General features: G+C 47.0%; 1 protein-coding gene across 17 annotated transcripts in view; it reads left to right on the forward strand.

The window, feature by feature from the left end:
• The window catches only part of WNK2 (WNK lysine deficient protein kinase 2), a 106,646-nt gene that overhangs the window by 49,790 nt on the left and 30,045 nt on the right, over window positions 1-26,811 (forward strand). For 8 of the 17 annotated variants that reach the window (XM_036991180.2, XM_073228899.1, XM_073228904.1 and 5 more), the window contains 11 exons: window positions 310-480; window positions 604-649; window positions 1,114-1,233; window positions 18,138-18,928; window positions 19,250-19,319; window positions 20,882-20,920; window positions 21,215-21,294; window positions 21,389-22,074; window positions 24,219-24,433; window positions 25,224-25,412; window positions 26,115-26,213. In XM_036991180.2, the coding sequence (XP_036847075.2) occupies window positions 310-480; window positions 604-649; window positions 1,114-1,233; window positions 18,138-18,928; window positions 19,250-19,319; window positions 20,882-20,920; window positions 21,215-21,294; window positions 21,389-22,074; window positions 24,219-24,433; window positions 25,224-25,412; window positions 26,115-26,213 (2,506 nt within the window). Of the gene's footprint in view, window positions 1-309; window positions 481-603; window positions 650-1,113; window positions 1,234-18,137; window positions 18,929-19,249; window positions 19,320-20,881; window positions 20,921-21,211; window positions 21,295-21,388; window positions 22,075-24,218; window positions 24,434-25,223; window positions 25,413-26,114; window positions 26,214-26,811 lie in introns of all 17 variants that reach the window. The other 9 variants (XM_073228900.1, XM_073228902.1, XM_073228903.1 and 6 more) reach the window with 7 other exon arrangements.

Below are 26,811 nucleotides of genomic sequence, written 5' to 3' on the forward strand. Positions count from 1 at the left end.
CGGCATGTGCCAGACACAAGGCCCTCTCCTCCAGGTCTCTTGAGCGTGTGCCTACCAGCCCTGCCAGGGGGCAGCTGGTTGTCAGCCTTGCCTCCCCTCGGCCTCTGCAGGTGGCTGCCTGCTCTGCCCCTGAGAGGGGCTGGTCCAGCCATATCTTCTGCTGAGCCATGCAGCCCCTAGGCGGGGTCCGGTCCCTGGCCCCATCACCTCTCCCTGGCTTAGTGCCCAGCAGAACCCGGGCCACTCAGCCAGTGGGGCCCTGAGGGGTCGGCACTGGGGGTGGTGCAGCAGGGCTGTATGCTGTTGCAGGTGGAGCACGACTTCATCCTGCAGGCCGAGCGCGAGACCTTCATCGAACAGATGAAGGACATCATGGATAAGGCTGAGGACATGCTCAGCGAAGACACAGACATGGACCATGGCTCTGACCCAGGGACGAGCCCACCGCCCCTTAGCACCTGCAGCCTGGGTGCCAGGGAGGTGCGTCCCAGCCCCAGTGGGTCTGTGGTGCTGGGTGAGGTGGCCAGGAGGGAGGCGTCTCTGTGTTTGAGAGCATGAGTCCTCTCGTCCCTGCGGTCTGCTGATTCCAGTCTCCACCTGCAGGAGAGTCACCAGTCACGAGCACACGCCCCTGTGTACCAGCAGAATGGTGCGTCTGCTTCCCGGCCCCCTGAACCTGACAAGCCTGGGGGTGCGGCCGTCATCGCCCGCCCTGTCTTCTGGGAGGCATTTGATAAGAGCTCCACTGAGCATATTGTGGGGGGTCTGGCTGTCACACAGGGGTGTTGTTGGAGTGTGTGGTGAGCATCCCCTGTCTGGGGAGCCACATCTGGCCCTGGTGGGGACTGAGCGTGGTGTGGACCCCACCACCTGCTGGTGCCGCGGGCGGCATTACCCCTTCACTAACAGCACCATGGGTATCCCAGTACCAAGCTCTGCTGGGGGTAGCTGGGTGAGGCAATGGCTGCCAGGGAGGTCTCCTGAGAAGCTGCATGTCCCCTAAGCCTTCCATGGCAGGTTTTGTCACTCAGGTCGGGTATAGGCAATGAGGGGCCCCGCCGGCAGTGGGAGGACTCACTGGTGTGCTCATCTGCTGTTCTGTCCTGCCCGCAGTCCTGCACACCGGGAAGCGATGGTTTATCATCTGTCCAGTGGCTGAGCACCCAGCATCAGAGGCCCCCGAATCCTCCACCCAGCTTCCTCTGAGCTCCCTGCAGCCAGAAGCCAGCCAAGGTAGGAGCAGCCAGAACCTGCAGCCCCCACACTGGTACTTTGGCATGCCTCCTCCTGGCATCACCTCGTTGGTCCCTATCCTGGCTTTATCTGTGCTCATGTTTTGCTGGCTCAGCCTGCACTGTTGCCTCACAGCTCAGAGCAGCCTGCAGACTGGTTCCCAGTGAATGAGGTAAGTCAAGGGTTTGGGTCCGCCCTCACCTTCACTGTGCAGGCCGCACAGGTGGGCATTGACAGGCCTCTGACCCCAAGTGGCTCCTGAAGTCCCTGCCCCTTCCCTCTGCCCACCCACCTGCAGGGACACACCCCTGCTTGTTCTACTTGTTTCATGGGTGGGGTGAGATTGTCCCTTCAGGGCTGTGACTGATTTTAAATTGTCCCCATGGAAAACCAGCACTTGGATAGTGATTTGCACCTGTGTGAACAGATGCCAGCAAACTTGTCCTTGGAGCTGTTAGTTAAATCCTGGTTTTGTGGTCCCTTAGGAAGCTGAAAACAGTTACTTGAACAGATTTAAGATTTAATTTCCTGTAAGCTAGCAGAAAAAAGTTGCCAATTATATAACTTGAGCTAACTTTATGGTATATTCATGAGAAATACCTGTAAATCATTTTTAATTTCGTATTGTGTCTCCAGTGACCTCTGTTATACTTTTGGAGATGGTTTCATGGGAAACAGGTCAGCCTAATAACAAAATCCACAGTAGAGCCATAAACAGACCTGGTAGCCTCTGGTAAATCTCCTAGCCCAGCCTGGACTTAGGGGTCAGAGAGAAGCTGCTTTGTCTGCAGTGGCTCCATTTTAAGTAAGAATATGCTTATCTATTATGTCTTGATTTTAGCACACACAGACAACTGGGGGGAGAAAAGCCCTCATAAAAATAAAGCTAATTTTCAGTATGGTGCAGTGGTTAAGAAGACACACCTAGAGTCAAACCCTGGTTTCCTCACCTATGTGCTGACCTCAGGAAACCTTTCATAGCCAGTTTCTTTATCTGTAAAGGAGAAAGGAGGCAGCCATGTGCAGGGACAGCAGATCTGTTAATGTGGGTTTAACCATTCACTGAGGATGACCAAAAAGTTGGACATGTTTTAAAGATCATTGGCTTGATGGTATCTGGGAAATGTGAAGACGGTGGAGAATTATCAGGCCAGGGTCTAGGGTGGATGGAGACCCAGGAAGTGGGTGAGTTCAACGTTGGCCCTGTTCCCCTGGGGGCATTTCCCATTCCTGCAGGGTAGTTAAGAGGTGGAGCACGGAAGCTTTGACAGTTCAACAGGGTAGAGAAAAGGTGCTCAGAGCCCCCAGGCCGAGCAGGTGGCCCTGCTCCAGGGCTGTGCTGGAGAAGGAGAGGCCTCTGGGAAATAGGCAGGCCAGGCAGAGAGGAGCCACCGCAGAGCACAGTGCCCCCATGAAGGTGATCTTGGAGTGTCATGTGCTCAGCCAGAACTACACAGGTCTTCCCTGCAGGGATGGAACACTGTTTTGGCTCTCACAATACTTGTACAAACAATTTTGTGAACACAATGCTTGGCACATAATGAAAAATAACTAGGCAGAGAGTTCTGTTTCTGGGAAAGATGGAGTGGGCACACACAACTGGCTCTTCTCTGCTGAACCTAGCCATACAGTTGGCCGCACAGCTCTTTGAGGACTTGGGAAGTAAGTAGCAGCTAGAGGATGGAGAAACACCAGAATTCCAAGGACCTGTGAGCTGGTGGTAACCTGAGCATTTTCCCTCTGGTGCATCCTGGCCTGAGATAAGGGCGGTGTGAAAACAAAGTGAGTGCTGGGTGCAGACAGAGAAACTCCAGGAGACACCATCTCATTTTGGCTCAAAGAGCAAGGAAAGGAAGTCCTATAGCTTAGAGAGTTGGGGGCAGGTCTCTCTCTGCTTTTCATTTTCCCCTTCTCTTGTGCCCCAGCCTCCAGGTGGTTCTGAGGGGCAGCAGCAGGGAACAGGAGCCAGAACTGTGAGAGGGAAGAGTTTCCCTTTCTGTTGCGTGGGGCCGGGGCTCAGAGTGCAGGACCAGAACTCATTACATATTTTTCTCTTTCTGTCCTGCCTCTTCACCCTGCTTCTCACAACTGTTGAGCCACAGCCTCAGAAAGGGGACCCCTGGGAACCAGGAAGTACCAGAGAGATCACAGAAAGGGAGAAGCTTTGGAAAGCAACCCCACAAAGTTGTTTATGAACTCACCCCCAACCTGTGCATGCACGGGTCTGATCCTAATTAGCATATAACAAACTTGGAGAACTGAGCTAATGGATAGACTCCCATCCAGATTCCCTACTGGCCCCTGAGTGGTACACACACGTTTCTGATCAGATTAGTACTGCAAAGACATTGAAAACTAGACTGACGTTGTAGCTACAGCTCATAGAAGGCAGGTTGTAACTTGAAACTTGAAACTAATCAGGTCAATCATCAGCTGAAGCAAAACTATCAGCATTTATGATAGGTTTTAGGATCTCATAATATTATTCAAAACCCATTCTAATCCAATCCAACCAATGCAATCCAAAGTTATTCATCAAATGAAGAACCATAAAAATATATACTTGCATTGGTAAAAGTCACAAACACATGACACTGACAAGATAACTTAGATGTTGTAATAATCTGACAGTCTGATAGACTTTAAGCAATTACTTAAAAATACTTGAACATGCAATCACAAACATTCTTGAAAAAAATGTTAAAATGTAAAATAAAAAAGTTGGTACAAAGAAGAGAAAAATGGAAATTTTAAAGTTGAAAACTAAAATATCTGAAACTATCCAATCAGAACATAGGGAAAAAGATTTTAAAAAGTGAACAGAGGCTCAAGGACTGTGGGACAATAGCAAAGGACTAACATTTGTGGCATGAGTCCCAGGAGAAGAGAGTGTACTGCTGGAAAAATATTTGAAAAAATAATATAGAAAACTTGCCAAATACGGGGAAAGACATAAACCTACAGATTCAAGAAGTTAAACAAATACCAAATAGGATGAACCCAAAGAAATCCATACATAGACAAATCTTAAATTGCTGAAAACTAAAGACAAAAAAAAATTGTGAAAGCAGTCAAAGAAAAATAGTGCATTACCTAGAGAGCAACACTGGTTCAATGATTGCTCACTTCTCTCCAGAAACCATGGAGGCCAGAAGGAAACAACATGGCATTTTAAAAATAACTGTCAACCCAGACCTCCGTATTCAGAGAAAATATTCTTCAGGCATGAAACTGAAATAAAGCCATTCTTAGGAAAAGAAAAGTAAGGGAATTTATAGCCAGTATACCTGCTCTAAAATAGTTGTTAAAGATCTTCACACAGAAGCAAATGATACCAGAAGGAAGTCTGGAATATCAGGGCTGAAAGAAGAGGAATAGAAATGGTAAGTATCTGGGTGCATATAATATACTATTCTTCTCCTCTTAAGTTCTTTAAAACATGCCTGACATTTGAAATAAATTACTTCATTTGATGGGACTTGGAATATATGTAGATGTGATGACACAACTATGGTAGGAGGTGATAAAGTGACCTGTATGTTATAATACTTCTGCATTCCACTTGAAGTAATAAAATACTAATTCCAAGTAGACTGAAAAGTTTAGTGTGTATTTTGTAATTCCTAGGGCAACCACTAGGAGAATTGTTTAAAGAAATATGGTCAAAATCATAATGGATAAATTAAGACAGAATATGAACAAAAATTCAAATAATCCCCCAAAAAGGAAAACAAGGAGAAACAGGAATTTTTTAAAAGGGAATACAAAACCCAGGAAACAAATCATAGACCAACATATAAGCATACCAATAATTGAAGTATTATAAGTGATCTTAGCACATTACTTAAAAGACAGAGATAGTATGAATGGATTTTAAAAATGTAACTTGACCTAAGTATTTGGTATCTACAAGAAACATCAAGTTTAATGATATACAGATAAATTAAAAGAAAAACATGGTAGAAGATATGCCATGCAAACACTAATCAAAGGACCCCTGGAATGGCTTTACATACGAAGCAGACTTCAGAGCAAAAAAAATTACCAGGAATAAAAAGAAACATTACAACCTAGGAGAAATTGATAAATAGCCTCCCAAGACTCAATTATGGAGAATTAGAAAATCTGAATTGACTGATTGTGAGTAATGAAACTGAATCAATAATTTGAAAACTCCCAAAAAACAAGAATCCAGAATCAAATGACTTCACAGGTGAATTCTACCAAATATTTAAAGAAGAGTTAGTTCTATCCTTCTTAACTTATTACAAAAAACTGAGGAGGAATGTATACTTCCAAACTTATTTTACAAAGCCATTATCCTGGTACCAAAACTAGACAAAGGCTTCACACACACACACACACACACACACACACACACACACACACACACACACACACACACACAAATAGACTAATATTAATGATGAACATAGCTGCAGAAATCCTCATCAAGCTATCAGCAAACCAAATTCAACAGCATATTAAGAGGATCATATACCACATCCAAGTAAATTATACCAACCAGCTTCTCAGACCACAGAGGTATGAAACTAGAAATAAATTATGCAAAGAAAACAAAAAAAGCCCACAAACACATGGAAGCTTAACAACATGCTCCTGAATAATCAATGGATCAATGACCAAATAAATACAGATCAGGCAGTATATGGAGACAATTAAAAACAGTAACTCAATACCCCAACTTCTGTGGTATGCAGCAAAGGCAGTTCTAAGAGGAAAGTATATAGCAATACAGGCTCATCTCAAGAAAGAAGAACAATCCCAAATGAACAGTCTAAACTCACAATTAATGAAACTAGAAAAAGAAGAACAAATGAGGCCCAAAGTCCATAGAAGGAGGGACATAATAAAGATCAGAGCAGAAATAAATAAAATTGAGAAGAATAAAACAATGGAATCAATGAAACCAGGAGCTGGTTCTTTGAGAAAACAAACAGATAAACCCCTAGCCAGACTTATCAAGAAAAAGAGAGTGTACACACATAAACCGAATCAGAAATGAGACAGAAGAAACCAGTACAGACACCACAAATACAAAGAATTATTAGTGAATACTATGAAAAAGTATATGCTAACAAATTGAATAACCTAGAAGAAATGGACAACTGTCTGGAAAAATACAACCTTTCAAGACTGACCCAGGAAGAAACAGAAAATATGAACAGACCAATTACCAGCAATGAAATTGAGTTGGTAATAAAAAAACTACCTAAGAACAAAACTCCAGAACCAGATGGCTTCACTGCTGAATTTTATCAAACATTTAGTGAAGACCTAATACCAATCCTTCTTAAAGTTTTCCAAAAAATAGAAGAGGAGGGAGTACTTCCAAACTCATTCTGTGAGACCAGCATCACTCTAATACCAAAAGCAGGCAAATACACCACAAAAAAAGAAAACTACAAACCAATATACCTAATGAACATAGATGCAAAAATACTCAACAGAATATTAGCAAACTGAATTCAAAAATACATCAAAAAGGTCATCCATCATGGTCAAGTGGGATTTACTCCAGGGATGCGAGGATGTCTCAGCATCTACAAATCAGTCAACATGATATGCCACATTTACAAAACGGGATAAAAAGAATCATTTCAATAGATGTGGAAAAAAGCATTTGAAAAAACTCAGCATCTACTCATGATAAAAATCTCACCAAAGTGGGTATAGAAGGAACATACCTCAACATAATAAGGGCTATATATGACAAATTCACAGCTAACATCATACTCAGTGGTGAAAAGCTGAAAGCTTTTCCTCTAAGATCAGGAACAAGACAAGGATGCCCACTCTCACCAGTTTTATTCATCATAGTATTGGAAGTCCTAGTCACAGCAATTAGGCAAGAAAAAGAAATTAAAGGCATCCAAATTGTAAAGTAGTAAAATCATCACTATTTGTGGATGGCATGATACAATAGAGAGAAAACCCTAAAGACTTCACCAAAAAGTAAATAAATTAATAAAAATAGAACTAATAAATAAATTCCATAAAATTGCAGGATACAAAATTAACATATAAAAATCAGTTGCATTTCCATATACTAATAATGAGCAAATAGTTGCATCTTTATAATTGTATCAAAAAGAATAAATACCTAGGAATAAGTCTAACCCAGGAAGTGAAAAATCTGTACTCTGGAAACTGTAAGACACTGATGAAAGAAATTGAAGAAGACACAAATAAATGGAAAGATACTCCATGCTCATGGATAGGAAGAATTAGTATTGTTAAAATGGCCATCCTGCCCAGAACAGTCTACAGATTCAGTGCAAGTCTCCATCACAATAGCAATGGCATTTTTCACAGACATAGGACAAAGAATCCAAAAATATGTATGGAACCCCTAAAGACCCCTAATAGTGAAAGCACTCTTGAGAAAGAACAAAGCTGGAGGTATCACACTTCCTGCTTTCAAACTATACTACAAAGCTACAGTGATCAAAACAGTGTGGTACTGGTATTAAAATAGACACATAGATCAGTGAAGAGAATAGAGCCCAGTAATAAGCCCATGCTTACATTTGGTCAATTAATATGAGATATGATCCAAGAATACACAGTAGGGAAATTACAGTCTCTTCAAAAAATTGTGTTGGTAAAATTGGGCAGCTACATGCAAGAGAATGAAACTGGACCACTATTTTATCCCAAATACAAAAATAAATTCATAGTGGACCGAGACTTAAATGTAAGACATGAAACAATAAAATTCCTAGAAGGAAACAGTAAGCAGTTTAACATCAGTCTTAGTTTTTTTCTGGATGCATCTCCCTAGGCAAGGGAGACAAAAGCAAAAATAAACAAGTGGGACTACATCAAACTAAAAAATTTCTGCACAACAAAGGAAACCATCAACAAAATGAAAAGGCAATCTACTGAGTGGAAGAATATATTTGCAAATCGTATCCATTAAGGAGTTAATATCCAAAATATATTGTAAACTCATATAACTCAACACCAAAAAATCCCACAGACAAGAACAACAAAAATGGTCAGAGGACCTGAATAGACATTTTTACAAGGAAGGCATACAGATGACCAACAGACATATGAAAATATGCTCAACATCACTAATCGGGGAAATGCAAGTCAAAACCACAGTGAGAAATCACCTCATACCAGTCAGAATGGCCATTATCCAAAAGATAAGAAACAAATGTTGATGAGGCTGTGGTGAAAAGGGAGCCCTCATGCACTGTTGATGGGAATGTAATTGGTCCAGCCACTATGCAAAACAGTATGGAGGTGCCTCAAAAAATTAAAAATAGAAATACCATACTACCCAGTAATTGCACTTATGTGAATTTACCTGAAAGAAAACAAAATCACTAATTCAAAAGATACATGTACTCCTATGTTTATTGCAGCATTATTATAATAGCAAAGATATATGGATGCAATCACTGATATAGGTGAATGGATAAAGAGGATAAGGTACATACAGACAGTGGAGTATAACTCAGCTATAAAAAAATGAAATACTGCCATTTTTGACAACATGAAAAGGACTGAAGAGTATTGTGCTAAATAAAATAAGTCAGAGATACACAAAAGCTTTATGATGTTACTTATATGTGGAATCTAAAAACCAAGGCAAATAAACAAAACTATAGAGACAGGAAACAAAGTGTTGGTTATCAGATGTGGGAGGGGCTAGGGGGGCAGGTAAAGTAGGTGAAGGGGATCAAGATGTACAAACTTACAGTTTTAAGTCACAGGGATATAATGTACAGCATACAGAATATAGTCAATAATATTGTAATAACACTTTATGGTCATAGATAGTAACTAGAGTTACATTGATTATTTCAAAATGTATAAAAATAATGAATCATGATATACAACTGAAAATAATAGTGTATTTTATGTCAATTATACTTAAAAATTACATGCCGTTATATTGGATAACCTAAGACAAAACAGATAAATTTCTAGAGCTATATACAGACTACCAAGACTGAATCATGAAGAAATAAAATACTGAATGGGCCTATAACTAGCAAGGAGATTAAATTGGTAATCAAAAGACTCAGCAAAGAAGAGTCCAGGACCTGGTGGCTTTCACTGGTTAAACATTTATTTATTTATTTATTTAATTTTTCTTCATTTTATTATCATTAATCTACAATTGCATGAAGAACATTATGGTTACTAGACTCCCTCCTTCACCAAGTCCCTCCCCACAAACCCCATTACAGTCACTGTCCATCAGTGTAGTAAGATGCTGTAGACTCACTACTTGTCTTCTCTCTGTTGCACAGCCCTCCCCTTCTCCCACCCCCCACATGATACATGCTAATCATAATACCCACTTTCTTCTTCCCCACCTTTATCCCTCCCTTCCCAACCCTCCTGCCCAGTCCCTTTCCCTTTGGTAACCGTTAGTCCATTCTTGGGTTCTGTGATTCTGCTGCTGTTCTGTTCCTTCAGTTTTTCTTTGTTCTTATACTTCACATATGAGTGAAATCATTTGGTACTTGTCTTTCTCCACCTGGCTTATTTCACTGAGCATAATACCCTCTAGTTCCATCTATATTGTTGCAAATGGTAGGATTTGTTTTCTTCTTATGACTGAATAATATTCCATTGTGTATATGTACCACATCTTCTTTATCCATTCATCTATTGATGGACACTTAGGTTGCTTCCATTTCTTGGCTTTGTAAATAATGCTGCAATAAACATAGGGGTTCATCTGTCTTTTTCAAACTGGGCTGCTGCATTCTTAGGGTAAATTCCTAGGAGTGAAATTCCTGGGTCAAATGGTATGTCTATTTTGAACTTTTTGAGGAACCTCCCTACTGCTTTCCATAGTGGTTGAACTAATTTACATTCCCACCAGCAGTGTAGGAAGGTTCCCTTCTCCACAACCTCGCCAACATTTGTTGTTGTTTGTCTTTTGGATGGTGGGGATCCTTACTGGTGTGAGGTGATATCTCATTGTGGTTTTAATTTGCATTTCTCTAATGACTAGTGATGTGGAGCATCTTTTCATGTGTCTGTTGGCCATCTGAATTTCTTCTTTGGAGAACTGTCTGTTCAGCTCCTCTGCCCATTTTTTAATTGGATTGTTCACTTTTTTTTGTTGAGTTGTGTAAGCTCTTTATATATTTTGGATGTCAACCCTTTATTGGATCTGTCATTTATGAATGTATTCTCCCATACCTTTTTGTTTTATTGATGGTGTCCTTTGCTGTACAGAAGCTTTTCAGCTTGATATAGTCCCACTTGTTCATTTTTGCTTTTGTTTCCCTTGCCCAGGGAGATATGTTCATGAAGAAGTTGCTAATGTTCACATCCAAGAGATTTTTGCCTATGTTTTTTTCTAGTAGTTTTATGGTTTCATGACTTACATTCAGGTCTTTGATGCATTTCGAATTTACTTTTGTGTATGGGGTTAGACAGTGATCCAGTTTCATTCTCTTACATGTAGCTGTCCAGTTTTGCCAGCACCATCTGTTGAAGAGACTGTCATTTCCCCATTGTACATCCATGGCTCCTTTATCATATATTAATTGACCATATATGTTTGGGTTAATATCTGGGGTCTCTATTTTGTTCCACTGGTCTGTGGCTCTGTTCTTGTGGCTGCAACTTTGCTGTATTCCGATAGCAGTTGTAGTAGTTTTGGAGTGGAGTCTTTAGGGTTTTTTATTTACAATATCATGTCATCTACAAATAGTGACAGTTTAACTTCTTCCTTACCAATATGGATTCCTTGTATTCCTTTGTCTTGTCTAATTGCCATGGCTAGGACCTCCAGTACTATGTTGAATAACAGTGGGGAGAGTGGGCATCCCTGTCTTGTTCCCAATCTTAGAGGAAAAGCCTTCAGCTTTTCACTGTTCAGTATGATGTTGGCTGTCGGTTTATCATATATGGCCTTTATTATGTTGAGATACCTGCTCTCTATACCCATTTTGTTGAGAGTTTTTATTGTGAATGAATGTTGAATTTTGTCAAATGCTTTTTCAGCATCTACGGAGATGATCATGTGGTTTTTGTCCTTTTTGTTGATGTGATGGATGATGTTGATGGATTTTCAGATGTTGTACCATCCTTGCATCCCTGGGATGAATCCCACTTGGTCATGGTGTATGATCCTTTTGTATTTTTGAATTCGGTTTGCTAATATTTTGTTAAGTATTTTTGCATCTATGTTCATAAGGGATATTGGTCTGTAATTTTCTTTTTTAGTGGGGTCTTTGCCTGGTTTTGGTACTAGGGTGATGTTGGCTTCATAGAATGAGTTTGGAAGTATTCCCTCCTCTTCTATTTTTTGGAAAACTTTAAGGAGAATGGGTATTATATCTTCTCTGTGTGTCTGATAAAATTCCGAGGTAAATCCATCTGGCCCGGGGTTTTTTTTCTTGGGTAGTTTTTTGATTACTGCTTCAATTTCTTTGCTGGTAATTGGTTTGTTTAGATTTTGTTTCTTCCTTGGTCAGTCTTGGAAGGTTGTGTTTTTCTAGGAAGTTGTCCATTTCTTCTAGGTTTTCCAGTTTCTTAGCATATAGGTTTTCATAGTAGTCTCTAGAAATTCTTTGTATTTCTGTGGTATCTGTTGGGATTTTTCATTTCTCATTTTTGATTCTGTTGATGTGTGTTGATTCTCTTTTTCTCTTAATAAGTCTGGCTAGAGGCTTATCTATTTTGTTTATTTTCTCAGAGAACCAGCTCTTGGTTTCATTTATTTTTTTCTATTGTTTTATTCTTCTCAATTTTGTTTATTTCTTCTCTGATCTTTATTATATCCCTCCTATATTATATAGGCCTCATTTGTTCTTCTTTTTCCAATTTTGATAATTGTGACGTTAGAGTATTCATTTGGGATTGTTCTTCCTTCTTTAAGTATGCCTGGATTGCTATATACTTTCCTCCTAAGACTGCTTTTGCTGTGTCCCACAGAAGTTGGGGCTTTGTGTTGTTGTTGTCATTTATTTCCATATATTGCTGGATCTTCATTTTAATTTGGTCATTGATCCATTGACTATTTAGGAGCATGTTGTTAAGCCTCCATGTGTTTGTGAGCGTTTTTGCTTTCTTGGTACAATTTATTTCTAGTTTTATACCTTCATGGTCTGAAAAGTTGGTTGGTGGAATTTCAATGTTTTTGAATTTACTGAGGCACTTTTTGTGGCCTAGTATGTGGTCTATTCTGTAGAATGTTCCATGTGCACTTGAGAAGAATGTGTATCCTGTTGCTTTTGGGTGTAGAGTTCTATAGATGTCTATTATGTCCATCTGTTCTAGTGTGTTGTTCAGTGCCTCTGTGTCCTACTTATTTTCTGTCTGGTGGATCTGTCCTTTGGAGTGAATGGTGTGTTGAAGTCTCCTAAAATGAATGCATTGCAGTCTATTTCCCTCTTTAGTTCTGTTGGTATTTGTTTCACATATGCTGGTGCTCCTGTGTTGGGTGCATATATATTTATAACGGTTATATCCTCTTGTTCGACTGAGCCCTTTATCATTACATAATGTCCTTCTTTATCTCTTGTTATTTTATCTGTTTTGAAATCTATTTTGTCTGATACTAGTACTGCAACACCTGCTTTTTTCTCCCTATTCTTTGCATGAAATATCTTTTTCCATCCCTTGACTTTTAGTCTGTGCATGTCTGTGGGTTTGAGGTGAGTCTCTTGTAAGCAGCATATAGATGGGTCTTGTTTTTTTTATCCATTCAGTGACTCTGTGTCTTTTGATTGGTGCATTAAGTCCATTTACATTTAGGGTGATTATCGATAGGTATGTACTTATTGCCATTTCAGGCTTTAGATTCATGGTTAACAAAGGTTCCAGGTTACTTTCCTTAGTATCTAAGAGTCTAACTTAACTCACTTAGTATGCTGTTATGAACACAATCTAAAGGTTCTTTTCTATTTCTCCTCCTTTTTCTTCCTCCTTCATTCTATATATATTAGGTATCAAATTCTGTACTTTTTGTCTATCTCTTGATTGACTTTGGGGATAGTCAATTTAATTTTGCATTTGCCTTGCAATCAGCAGCTCCACCCTCTCTACTGTAGATTTATTACCTCTGGTGACAGCTATCTAACCCTAGGAACACTTCCATCTATCGCAGTCCCTCCAAAATAGACTGCAGAGATGGTTTGTGTGAGGTACTCTCTCAGCTTTTGCTTATCTGGAAATTGGTTAATCCCTCCTTCAAATTTAAATGATAATCTCGCTGGATAAAGTAATCTTGGTTCCAGGCCCTTCTGCTTCATGGTATTAAATACATCATGCCACTCCCTTCTGGCTTGTAAGGTTTCTGTTGAGAAGTCTGATGTTAGCCTGATGGGCTTTCCTTTGTATGTGATCTTATTTCTGCCTCTGGCTGCTTTTAACAGTCTGTCCTTATCCTTGATCTTTCCCATTTTAATTACTATGTGTCTTGGTGTTGTCTTCCTTGGGTCCCTTGTGTTGGGAGATCTGTGGATCTCCAAGGCCTGAGAGACTATCTCCTTCCCCAGATATGGCAAGTTTTCAGCAACTACCTCCTCAAGGACACTTTCTATCCCTTTCTCTCTCTCTTCTTCTGGTTTCCCTATAATGCGAATGTTGTTCCGCTTGGATCGGTCACACAGTTCTTTCAATATTCTTTCATTTTTAGAGGTCCTTTTTCTCTCTGTGCTCAGCTTCTTTGTATTCCTCTTCTCTAGTTTCTATTTCATTTATTCTCTCCTCCACCGTATCTAACCTGCTTTTAATACCCTTCATCGTGCTCTTCAACGATTGGATCTCCGACCTGAATTCATTCCTGAGTTCTTGGATGTCTTTCCGTACCTGCATTAGGATTTTGATTATTTTTATTTTGAACTCCCTTTCAGGAAGAGTCACGAGGTCCGTATCATTTAAATCTTTCTCGGGAGTTGTATTAATAATTTTACTCTGGACAAGGTTCCTTTGGCATTTCATGTTTGTATAGGGCGCCCTCTAGTGTCCAGAAGCTCTATTCTGAAGCTGCTAATCCCCTGAAGCAATGTCAGGGGTTGCAGTGGAGCGGTACTGGGGGTAGGAAAGAGCTGTTCCCTGCCTCCTGGCTACTGTGCCTGTCTCCACTGCCTGAGCCAGTGGGATGGTCACACAGGCATAAATTTTTGTCCCAGAGCAGCCAGATATGGATCCCTGCTTTCCACAAGCAGCCAGAATCCCAGTCTCCCCAGGAACTCTGCCTGTATTAACTTTCCAACCCGGTAGTCATGCGAGTCTCATGAAAGCACCATGAAATGCAGGTTTGTGCTCCCAGCGCAAATCCCCAGAGCTAGGTATTCAGCAGTCCCAAGCCTTCCACTCCCTCCCTGCTCCGTTTCTCTTCCTCCCACCAGTGAGCTGGGGTTGGGGAGGGGCTCAGGTCCCGTGGAGCCACAGCTCTGGTGTGTTACCCCGTTGGTGAGGTCTGCTCTTTTCTCCAGGAGTGTGCAGCCTGTGCTGTCTTCTTTCTTGTTGCTCTCTCAGGATTAGTTGCGCCAATTGAATTTTCTAATTATATCCAGTTTTAGGAGGAAGCCTCTGTCTCTCCTCTCATGCTGCCATCTTTATTCCTGTGGTTAAACATTGAAAGAAGAATACATTCCAGCCCTTCTCAGACTCTTCCAAAAAAATTAAGGAGGGAATACTTCCAAACTTTTTTTACCACGCTAGCATTACTCTGATATCAGAGACAGACAAGGATACTACAAGAACAGAAAATTATGGGCCAGTATCCTTGATAGATAAAGATGCAAAAATTCTCACCAAAATATTAGCAAATCCAATTCAGCAGCATATTAAAAGAATCATACACCATGATCATGTTGGATTTATTCCTGAGATGTAAGTTGATTCATCCTGGCAAATCAATAAATGGGGTACACTGCATTAGCAGTGAAGGATAAAACCATATTGATCATGTCAATAGATGCAGAGAAAACACTTGGCAAAATTCATCATCTCATGATAAAAAGACCTGCAACAAATAAGATATAAAGGGAATGTATTTCAACATAATAAACGCTAGATTTGACAAGCGCACAGTAATGTCATACTGAAGAGCGAAAATTTGAAAGCATTTCCTCTTAGATTTAGACCAAGAGAAGGATGTCCACCCTCATCACTTATATTCAACATAATCTTGGAAGTCCTGGCCACATCAGTTAGGCAAGAAAAAGAAATAAAAGACATCTAAATTGGAAAGGAATAAGTAAAATTGTCTCTGCAGATGACTTAATCTAATGCACTGAAAACCTTAAAGACTCCACCAAAAATTGTTACAGCTAATAAATGAACTCAGTGATATTGCCAGATACAGAAACAACATGCAGTAATAAGCTGCATTTCTGTATACTAACAAGAAAATGAAAGATAAGTTTACAATAGCAAGAAAAACAATAACACACTTCGGAGTAAATTCCACCAGGGAGATGAAAGACCTGAAAGCTATGAGACACTGATGAAAGACATTGAAATAAATGGGACAGTATTTGATGTTCATGGATGGGAAGAATTAATATCATTAAACTGGCCATACTACTCAAAGCAATCTAAAGCTTCAGTGCCATCCGTATCAAAATTCCAATGCCGTTTCTCATAGAAATCCTAAAATTCATATGGAATCACAAAAGACCCCAAATAGCTAAAGTAATCTTGAGAAAGAACAGTTGGGGGCATATAATTTCCTGATTTCAAACTACATTTCAAAGCTGTAGTAATCAAAACAGGATGGTATTAGCCTAAAAACCGGACACAGACAAATGGAACAAAGCTCAGAAATATACCCATGCTTAGATGGTCAACTAACCATAGAATGCCAAGTACATGCCATGGTGAAAGTCTCTTCATAAATTGGTTCTGGGAAAACTGGATATTCACAGGTAGAAGAATGAAATTGGACCCCTATCTCATGCCACTCACAAATATCAACTCAAAATGGACTACCAACTTCAACATAAGACTCGGTGCCATAAAACTCATAGAGGAAAACATGGGGGAAAAATCTCCTTGAGGTTGATCTTGGCAATGATTTTTTGGATATGACACTAAAAATGGAAGGAACAAAAGCAAAAATTGTAAGTATCAAACCGAAAACTTCTGTACAGCAACAGAAACAACAAAATAAAAAGGCAACCTACAGAATGGGAGAAAATATTTGTAAATCGTAAGTCTGATAAGGAGTTAATAACTAAAATATGTTAAGGAACTCATACAGCTCAATGAGCAAGCAAACAAACAAAAAACACATCTCCAAGTAATCAAATAAATGAATAGACATGTTTCCAAAGAAGACATACAGATGGCCAATAGGTAATGAGAAGGTACTCAGCATCACCAATCAGGGAAATGCAAATCAGAACCCAATGAGATATCTCCTCATACCTGTCAGGATGGCTAGTATAAAAAAAAAGTCAAGTGCTGGTGAGGGTATGGAGAAAAGGGAACTCTTGTGCTCTGTTGGTAGGAATGTAAAATGATGTGACCTCCATGGAAAACAATATGGAGGTTGCTCAAAAAATTTAAAGTGGAAATACCATATCATCTTGCATCCCATTTTGGGTATTTATCCAAAGGAAATGAAGTCATGATCTTGAAGAGGTAGCTGCACCCCCACGTGTCATTCACAGTAGCCAAGACAGGGAAACAACCTGTGCCCATTGACAAATGAGTGGATAAAGAAGGTATGATTTCTACTCAGAGTGGAATATTATTCAGCCTTTAAAAAGAAGGAATTATTACCATTTGTGACAACATGGATGGACCTGGAGGACTTTATGCTCAGTGAAATAAGTCAGTCACAAAAAGACAAATACTTGCCACTCCACTTATATGAGGTCCCTGGAGGAGTCAGAGGCAGAAGCAGAGAGTAAAGGGTGGGTCCAGGGTGGGGGTTGGGGAGCTGTTCCCAGTGTCGGGTTCCAACAGGGTGAATGAGTTTTAGAGGCCGGCTGTCTGACATTACACCTCTAGGTGACAGTATGGGGTTGTGCACCTACAATTTCAAGAGGGCAGCTCTTTAGAGCATGTTGTGTGTTCTTGGCATAACAAAACAAAAAACAAAATCACACTAAGATCTGGTAGCAGCCCCAGGATGCCTTGGGGAGGGCGCAAGCCCGGAGTGCTCAGAGGCTGCATTGGGAGGAACTGGCACCTTGCTTTGGGTAGCTGGCTGGTGTCTACTCCTGAAGGTGAGGCCCTGCTGACCAGAACTCCCAGTCCTGGCTACACTCAGCCAGTGCACACACACTGCATTGGTATTGCTCAAGGCTCAGCTGGCAGCAAGCCAGAGTGCTCAGCCCCATGGTGTGGTGGTGGGAGAGTTGTGGGGCAGAACCGTTTGTAGATGTACCACGTGGACATGTGTCCTAGAGAGGGTTTCAGAGAAGCCAGGCAGGAAAGAGTCCAGTGGCGAGCGCTCAAATTAGGCAGAGCTAAGCCAGGCCGTGTAGTGCAGGGCCTGCTGTGCAGAAAGCAGCCACTGCAAGTGTGCAGGGCTTGGGGTTGAGGGGCTGGCACTTTCCTTTTAATCTTAGCTTTTCTTTGCTGTATGTGTTTGTGTTTTCAAAAACAGAAAGGTTTTTTTTTTTTTTTTTGCCTTTTTAAGTAAAGAGAGGTGGGCTCAAAGGCCCAGCCACTTGGGAAGTGCCGCCTGCCACCTCCCACCTGGTGTCCAGATCTAGGAGCTGAGGGAAGAGCGGAGGGAGGAGTGGGTCAGCCAGGGCAGTGGGAGGGGCTGGTGGCCAGACGCGGGAAGCTGGTGGCCTCCAGATGGCAGAGATGTCTGGGGAGGCCGGTGTGCGGGATGCTGCCAGCTCTGAGAGGTCACTTTTTTGGCTGATGGACAGCCAGCTAAATAGGACTAGAGTTGGCTGGTGCAGAGACATCTTCCCTATTTCTTCTAGATACGGTGCCCTGTAAAGACCAGCTGTCCTTGAGCGAAAAACCTGTCTTCCCCACCGGTCCACAGCTAATGAGCCAGCTGGGCCCCAGGGATCCCCCTGGTGATGCGGCAGCCCCTTCCGTGCCGTCCCCCACTCCTGTGACTGCTCTGCCTCAGGACATGGCTACACCAGCTGCCAGCCGCAAGCCAGAGCCAGCAATGGGTGTACAGGCAGGGGTCCCAAGGACCCCTCAGGCAATGGCCAGTGAACACGAGACCCCCCAGCCACTGGCAGAGACTCAGGACACCCAGCTTGCCACCCCATCCCTGGGTGTGGAGCAAAGACCTTGTGCCCCACCTCTGGAGGTCCCCCCCCACTCCACAGGACTCGGGGAGCCTGCCTCAGCCAGGGAGGCCAGCACCCAGGGGGTCCCCCTGCCAGCTCCAGCCGCTCAGCTTGCCCTGGGCCAGCCCCTCCCCCCGCTTCCCGCTGCAGTGGGAGCTATCAGCCTGGCTGTCCCCCAGCTCCCCAGTCCCCCGCTGGGGCCCACTGCCCTGCCCCAGCCTCCCTCAGCCTTGGAGTCGGATGGGGAAGGGCTGCCCCCCAGGGTGGGCTTTGTGGACAGCACCATCAAAAGCCTGGATGAGAAGCTGCGGACTCTGCTCTACCAGGAGCATGTGCCCATGTCCTCAGCCTTGGCTGGGACCCCCATGGAGGCAGGCGACCGCGACTTGGCCTTGGAGCCCCAGAGAGGGGACCAGCCCCACATGGAACCCTCTGTGGGGGACCAGGCCCTGCTGCCCCAGCCCTCGGTGAGTGCCATCCTTGCCCACAGGCTCTGTTCAGGGCAAGCCCAGGCAGGCAGGTGTCCCAGTGGTGCAGAATGCCTGGCCTCAGCCCTGCGCCCCACCTGCATACATGTGTTTGCAACAAGTGATTTGTCTGGGGACTTGGGGCATGTGTGTGCAGGGGCAGGACCCAGCTGGGTGGACCAGCATGTATGGAGCCCAGGATTGGGCCCTGTGTGGGTTGGCCTGGGGAGAAGCCCAGCCTTCCAGCAGGGGACTTGCAGTTTAGCCGCAGAGATGTCAATGTGAGGCTCATGGCTCTTTCCCTTCTGTGTCTTCCTCCAGTTGGAAAAGTCAGAAACAGCCCATGAGTTAGGGGCCAATTTGATGCAGGCCACATCCTCACCAGTGACAGGTAATGAGCCCCAGGTCCCCATCCCTGTTGCTCTTGAGGTGTCACCAGCCTCCCTTGTTCCAGAACATTCTGCATCTCCACCCTTCACCCCTGCACCATCTTAGGTGGGCCTGATGTGGCCAGAGCCCATCATGATGCCTTACTTAAAGCCCACTGAGGTCTAGCCCAAACCACATATGCATAGCCCACGAAGTCCTCTGTCTTGCAAGTGGGAGTCAGGCTCGTTCAAACCCCCTAGTGCTCTTAATGCTCTCTGGTAGGCATTCCCCAGCCCTGCATTTCTTTAGAAGGTACATGATGCTTGCAGTTAACTTTGCACAGAGTGAAGGTCCTGAGAGGGGACTTCCCCTGTGCACTTGAGTATTGTGCCATTCTGGGTGAGCTCCTGCTCTAGTGCACGTCTGACCACCTGAATACCAGTGTCTCAGTCTAAGAGAGTTGGTCTGACCTCCTAAGGTGCAGGAGTTTCTTGGGGGATTAGCAAGGTAAGGATTCAGCTGCCGTTGCAGCAGGACGCTGGGTGTGTGGTGGCAGCAGGCATGACCCCCAGCTTGCAGAGCCCACTGGGCTCTGGCTGGACCCAGGGCGCTGCGGTCATTGTAGACGCTGCACCTGGAGGGGTGGGGTTGGGTGCTGTGGCCCCTGGTGTCTGCCTGGGGAAGGTGAGGGTCCCGGTGCAGCAGGAGCACGCTGCAGGAGGGAGGAGGCAGGGCCGTGTGGGAGTCGGTGCCTGCCTTGGCCCCTCTGCCCTTGGGTGGGTATGCACCGTGGGCAGCCAGGGCCTGCAAGCCTGGATCCCCCGGGGTCTCCTCCTCCCAGTGCAGACCTCCTGGGCGGCTGTAAGGAAGTGGGTTCTAGTCTGAAAAGGTAAACTTCTCTGGTAGAGTATTCCCAAAACGAAGTGCTGTTGGGAGTGTGGCTGGTTCCTGCAGGTGGAAATGACAAGTTGGATGACACCCTGCAGCCTGTGAGGAGGGGCGCCAGGCGTTGCCCATGGGCTTGGGGGTGTATGCTGATGGCTCTGGGTGTCCCTAGGAGCTGCAAGGGGCAGCCCTATGACTTTGCTGAGGCCTGTTGGCTCCCTGTTGTGGCTTGTCTGCCCACCTTGGGACTGATACAGCCCTGGCCTGCCCACAGCTTGCTTTTGTCATGCGTGGGACTCAGCTCAGGCCAGCCTCCCACACAAAAGCAGTCCTGGGAAAGCAGGTCAGAAATATCATCATGTGTCCCCATTATGGGGTATGAGACTGAGGCAGCCTCAGATGACAGGGACCCTTCCTAGACACTGGAGAAGCAGGGTTAGGGACCAGCCCTACTGATCAGGACCTCATAGAGCCCTTATTATCAGATGTCAGGGAGAGACAGGTATGTAAAGATGACAATAGAGGGTGACATCATCAGGTGTGCAGAGATGACAGTACAGGGTGACACCATCACATGAGCAGAGATGACAGTACAGGGTGATGCCATCAGGTGAGCAGAGATGGCAACTGAGACAGGTGATGGCCATCAGCCAGTAGGGATGGCAGGTGAGACAGAGTGATACTCTTCTGTGTGTACAGATGCAGGTGAGACAGGTGATGCCGTCAGGATGCCATCAGGTGTGTAGAGGACCTCTGAGGGTCTGGAGCAGGTGCCTGCAGGGACCCAAGTGGTCAGGCTGACACCTCCCATCCCTGGGTCATCATGGGGTGCCTCTTGTGAAATGGTGGGGTTAGGATGGGAAGGGGTGTTTTTAGTTTTCCTACCTGCTACGGGCACACACTTGGGTCCTCACTGCCAGCTGCCTCTCCCTCCCGCTGACTGCTCTCCCGCTGTTGTCAGCTGGGCCTCCCGCCATCCCTGCCTTGGTCCCTGCAGCTGCCCAAGTAACGATTCTGATGTTCCTACAGCAGCATTGTCTTTGAGCCACATGCTGGGCTCTGATGGAGGACAAGTGGCCTCCCATTCACGTGAGGTACCCATCGCCCCCCAGGTAAGGAGTTTTCTCCGATGGAACACTTGGCCAGTAGGGGTTTGCTGTCTGCTGGTGTTCTTGTGGAATCTTTTCCTTTCCACTGTTTCCCAAGGCCACCACTGCCTCTGCCGTCCCTGCACATCTGGAGCCCACAGTCTGGAGCAGCAGGGTCCCTGGGGAAACCTCAGCTGAACCAATGCAGAGCTTCCTGGGGACACTGACTGAGGGCAGCCAGTCCGGTCACCCTCGGCTGCAGGGTGCTCTGGCCTTGGGGTCCCCTCAGCCAGGGCAGCAGGGCAGCAGCTCGCCAGCCAAAACTGTGGGCCGGTTCTCGGTGGTCAGCACCCAGGATGAGTGGACCCTGGCCTCCCCCCACAGCCTACGGTACTCTGCCCCACCTGATGTGTACCTGGATGAGGTCCCCCATAGTCCTGATATGCAGCTGGCTGTGCGGCGGGCACAGACGGCCTCCTCCATTGAGGTCGGTGTGGGTGAGCCCGTGTCCAGCGACTCCGGGGATGAGCGCCCACACAGGAGTTCTCCCATGCAGAAGCACACCTCCCTGCCCAGCAGCGGTGACGGTGTGGCCAGCGACTTCATGAAGAAGGCCGGCGCCTTCCTGCACAGGTCCGCAGGGGCATGCTCCCCTGGCCCAGAGACGCCTAGCAGGACAGGCGTGAAGGTCCCCACCATCAGTGTGACCTCATTCCACTCCCAGTCGTCCTACATCAGCAGTGACAATGACTCAGAGATGGAGGATACTGACATCAGGAAGGAGCTGCAGAGTCTGCGAGAGAAGTAGGTTCTGTAGGACTGGCCAGTGTCGGGGAACTTGGACAGCTCAGGCCCATTCCCGCCATGTCCACATGACCAGCAGGCGGGCTGTGGGGTCCAGGCCATGAGTCAGGAAGTATGGGCAGCTCAGGCCCATTCCCACCATGTCCATGTGAATCTACTTGGGCTGGGTGACAGGACAGAGGCCATGTCCCTGCCACCTATCGGCTGGGTCCCTGGTCCCATCTGTGGCTCTGAGCAGGACAGTCCCCACCTTCCTCACCCTAGTACTCTCCCCAGCAAATATCACTTGCCCAACTGTGGTTGGGGACACCAAGATGCAGCTGCCCACGGAAATCTTCAGGACGGGCACACAGTGTAGGTACTGAGGAGGAGAGGCTGGTGTTCTTGGAAAGGAGTGACCTCTAGCTGGGAGCTGGCCAGACTGGCCCAGAGATGGCAGGTGCAGAGCAAGGACTGGTGCCCTTCCTCCCTCTGGTCCCTCCATGGGGCTGTGGGTATGGCCTGGGGACCCACATGGTGCCCCCTCGCTGGAGACTTGCAGGATCTTTGTAGCCCCCTCCTCCTGGTACCCAGACAGCACAGTGCTGGGTGGGGAAGGGCCACTGGCAGCATGAGAGGGGCCCTTCCAGGGTAGTGGGACTGGTCTGTCCACTGTCCCTTGGGGGACACCCTGGGGGCCTGCAGTCAACTGGAACACGGAGGCATGGGGGCACAGGCACTGCTGCCCTGCACAGGGAGGGGAGCCATGCAGGCACCAGGAGGGTTCTGGGTGCTAGAGAACCCACAGTGGCTGCTGTGGTTCCAGGGGGCCTGCAGGGCAACACATAGGCCTGGCAGTGCCTGCAGGCTAGAAGGGGTGGGGCCTGTAGTCTGGGGACCTGCGGACCTGGGGCAAGGGCCAGGAGGAGGGAAAGGAGTGAGTCTAGGCACTGTCCAGTGGTGGGAGGGAGGTGAGCAAAGTGGGAAGGGGGCAGTTTAGAAGGGGGTGGGGAGATTTGGTCCTGAAATGAGGGACTTGGTCCTGCTGGATAGGAGGGCTGTGGCTTGCATCACACCCCTTGGGCACCATGTGGGCACCCAGGGGCCGCCCTGAGCCTTTGTGGCTCTCAGAGCCCTCGGGCCTTGGCTTGGTGATGCCCAAGTCAGCCAAGGGGCAACACTAGGCTGGGCTTTGGGGTGGGAGTGGGAGAGTGGTCTCCCCCATACCCTCCTGAGTGGGATGCACCCCTTCCACCATTGCACCTCAGAATGTCACAGCCAGTCAGGGCTGATCTCATGCATCAGCGGTTTACTGTTGAGAGTTATTTTTCTAAAACAAAGGTGGCAGCCGTTGAAGATGCAAGAGATATAATTAGGACCTGCTGCCTTGTCCAACCTTAAAAACACATTTCCTACCTGGGCATGGTGGGACAGGCTGCCCCTGTGGGGGAGGCAGAGGGGCTGAGCCTCTGGCCAGGCGACCAGGACCCACCAGAGTCTCCTGAGGGCCTGGCATCAGCTGTTGGCCAGGAAGTGGCAGGAGGGTTGGCAGGCAGGGGAGCATCAACCGAGTCTCCACAGGGGGCCGACAGGGACCAGGCAGCCCTTCCCTGGCTTGTTCTAGAAACTTCTCTTGCCCACATTCAGCAAGTCCACCTGTCAGCCTCCATTCCACGCCCAGGGTCTTGGCGGCTGCCAGGTGGTGCCCCAGGCCCTGGCTGGCAGCCAGTACCTTGTTCACTTGCTCCTCAGCAGCGTCCCCTACCTGGAAGGAACACTTCTGGCAGCCTTCAGGCTGGGCTATGACTGCGTCTCCTCCATTGTGTCTATCGCAGGGTTTGTGTTGTAGTGTGGATGGGTGTTGTTGTTCCCCCAACTCCCAGCACAGCAGTGTTGTGAGTCTCGATGCCCGGTAACTCACTGTTCCCAAGCCAGCCTGCACGCAGTTCTGTCACTGGGTGTGTTCGTGGCCGTATCCCCCGCTTGGCTTAGGGGAAAACAAAGTGACAGTTAAGTGTCTCTGTGTTCCTATAAGTGGCCCATCTCCCCAGGCTGGGCTGCAGGTGCTCCCCACCCCTCAAGCCCAACCCACCACCACCCTCCTGGAGTAGCCGCATGCTGGAAACGCCTGGGATGCCCACTTGTCCCCCTCTCCCCTCCCACAGGCACCTGAGGGAGATCTCTGAGTTGCAGAGCCAGCAGAAGCAGGAGGTGGAGGCCCTGTACCGCCGCCTGGGCAAGCCGCTGCCGCCCGACCTGGGCCTCTTCCGCACAGCGCCCCCTGCCGGATGTCGGAGGAAGAGCAGCAGGAGCAAGCTGAAGGCCGGCAAGCTACTGACCCCACTGGTACAGCAGCTCAAGGCCGTGGCCTCCAGCACAGGTTGGCTGGCTCCTTCTTGACGGGGGGGCTGGGGCAGGGGCAGGGCATGCAGGGGCAGGCACCCAGCCCTGGAAGAGGCTTCTGGAAATTGCCTTCACTGGAGGGGGAGCCGGCAGGTGTGGAAGGCCAGGGCCTCTGCCCAGAGGGAAGGCTGGTGAGGCAGGCCTGCTGGGGGGCCCTTTCACCCACCTGCTCCTCCCAGGGTGCTTCCTGGGCCAGGGGCTTCTTGGGCCCCCGATTCTCAGGCGAGTGTCACCTGTGGAGGGGGATATCGAGTGGCTGCCTTCAGGGGAAGGGGAGGATGGTTTGGACTCCTAGGCCTGTTAGCCATGGCCCTGAGCCCCTGCACTCAGGCTGAGATCCAGCAGGCTGAAACCCCTGCGTGGGCCAGGAGTGAGCCGACCATAAGCACCCCTCTCAGTGGGTGATCTGCAGGGTCCAAGTCCATGAATTGCAAGAATTACATAAATTACACAGTGCTATTTCCTAAAGCTAACAGGAGCCTGATCAGTGTGAGGAAGTACACTGCCCACTTGGGCCCAAGTGTGCCAACTGACACATACTGTGTGACTTCCACCACAGTGGCATTGCCTTGGCAGTTGGCAGAGACTGTGGTCATTTTCTTTAACCTTCCTGACACCCCCACATGGGTGTTCAGCCACACGCCCATTTCCTGCAAGGACTTGACTTCCCCAAGGTCACCCAGAAAAGGGCAGGAGGTCAGGTTTTGCTCTGTGCTGGCTGGGTTGTCCTGCAGTGCCTCAGCGTGCCTGTCACCTTCTGCCCCCAGGTCACTTGTCAGACTGCAGCAGCGCCCCTTCTGCTAAGGACCCTGCCCAAGCCGGGGCGGGGCCCACAGCAGCTTCAGACCCCAGTGGGAAGGCAATACAGACCCAGCAGCCTTGCTCCGTGCGGGCCTCTCTGTGTGCGGACATCTGCCCCGGCTTAGCCACTGATGGAGGTGGAGCACGTGGCCAAGGTGATTCCCAGCTTGCCCGTCTGGAGCATGTACCAGCAAGCAGGGCCCCTGTGGTGTAGAGGGGACGTGAGTGGCAGCAGGGGCTGCTGACAGCTTCTTAAAGAAACGTGTTAGACATAGCCTCTGAATGAAGAGTGGATGGCCCACCCACCGCGAATCTTGCTGTAAGGCTGTAAGCCGCTCTCAGGGAGGTGTGCCTTGTAGAGCCAGCCTGGGGAATGCGCCATGACCATGGAGAGGTCAGATGTGTGTTCTGTGCCAGTTGCCAGGCCCTAGACATCTGGCCATGTGGCCTGCAGAACACGGGTCCTCCGTCAGGAAGGCTGGCTGGGGGGATCAGGGCACAGCTCTGAGCTGGGAGTTGGGCCTTGAGGAGGAAGTGCCTATCACCACTGCCGTGGGCGCAGCTGCTGCGATGAGGTGCTGTACCCTGCTGCTCTGTCCAGAGCAGTCTCAGAGACTGCTGACAGCGTCCTCCCCTGACCCCCACCCTGCACGCTGTCCCAGGGTCCATGTCTGTTCCACTGCAACGCTGCCTCCTTTCCATTACGCAGTCAGTGGCCACAGTCCTCCAGGCTGGGCCACGTGAAGCTGCGGATGCTAAGTGACGAGGCTGATGCGGCTGATGGTGTGTAGCAGGAATCCTAGACACTGTACTTGATGCCTCTCTCTCTGTTTTCTTCCCTTTATATTCATTTGCAGGCTGGACGATTTACCACCCAACGTCTGAGAGGCTGACGTATAAGTCTAGTAGCAAACCTCGCGCTCGATTCCTCAGTGGACCCGTGTCTGTGTCCATCTGTCTGTATTTGTTCTTTGTATTTTATCATCTCCTGGCCCTTGATTTCTCCCCTACCCTTCCCTATCTTCATTTCCTTCCACACATTTTGTAGGAAGCCTCCCCTACCCCACTGAAGTTACCTGTTTATGTCAGAAACGGGGCCCTGTCCGCACCTGCTCTCCTGGCCCCAGAAAGCGCCAGCCAGTGCATGCTCTCGGCTTGGGGCCCGGGCTCCAAAAGCATGTGCAGTGCTCGCCCACCCGAGCCTTGCCCGCTCTGCCCTTATGCCCCATGGTGCTCTCTGTTTCTCTTGGCCTTAGTTTAATTTTTTCTTATGTTGGATGTGATTTTATTTCTGTTGCAATTGTGGCAAATATACACGTCCACTGTCCACAGTTACAGCAACAACAAAGGCAGCCCCGCCTTCCCTACAGGCTTGGTGTCTGGACTTTGAAGACATGCATGTAGCAAGCTGGGACAGTTCTGCAGTCACTGGAGGGTGTCACTGTATGAAGGCCATGTCAGTGCTCTTAACCCATCCCACCCCTGCACGTGGAAATGCTGAGAACGTGCTCCAGATGGGATCCCCCTGCCCTTTTTTCCTCTGGTCCCCTTGGG

The sequence above is a fragment of the Manis javanica genome, chromosome 2 (assembly GCF_040802235.1).
Source record: "Manis javanica isolate MJ-LG chromosome 2, MJ_LKY, whole genome shotgun sequence".
In the NCBI taxonomy this organism is placed as follows: Eukaryota; Metazoa; Chordata; class Mammalia; order Pholidota; family Manidae; genus Manis; species Manis javanica.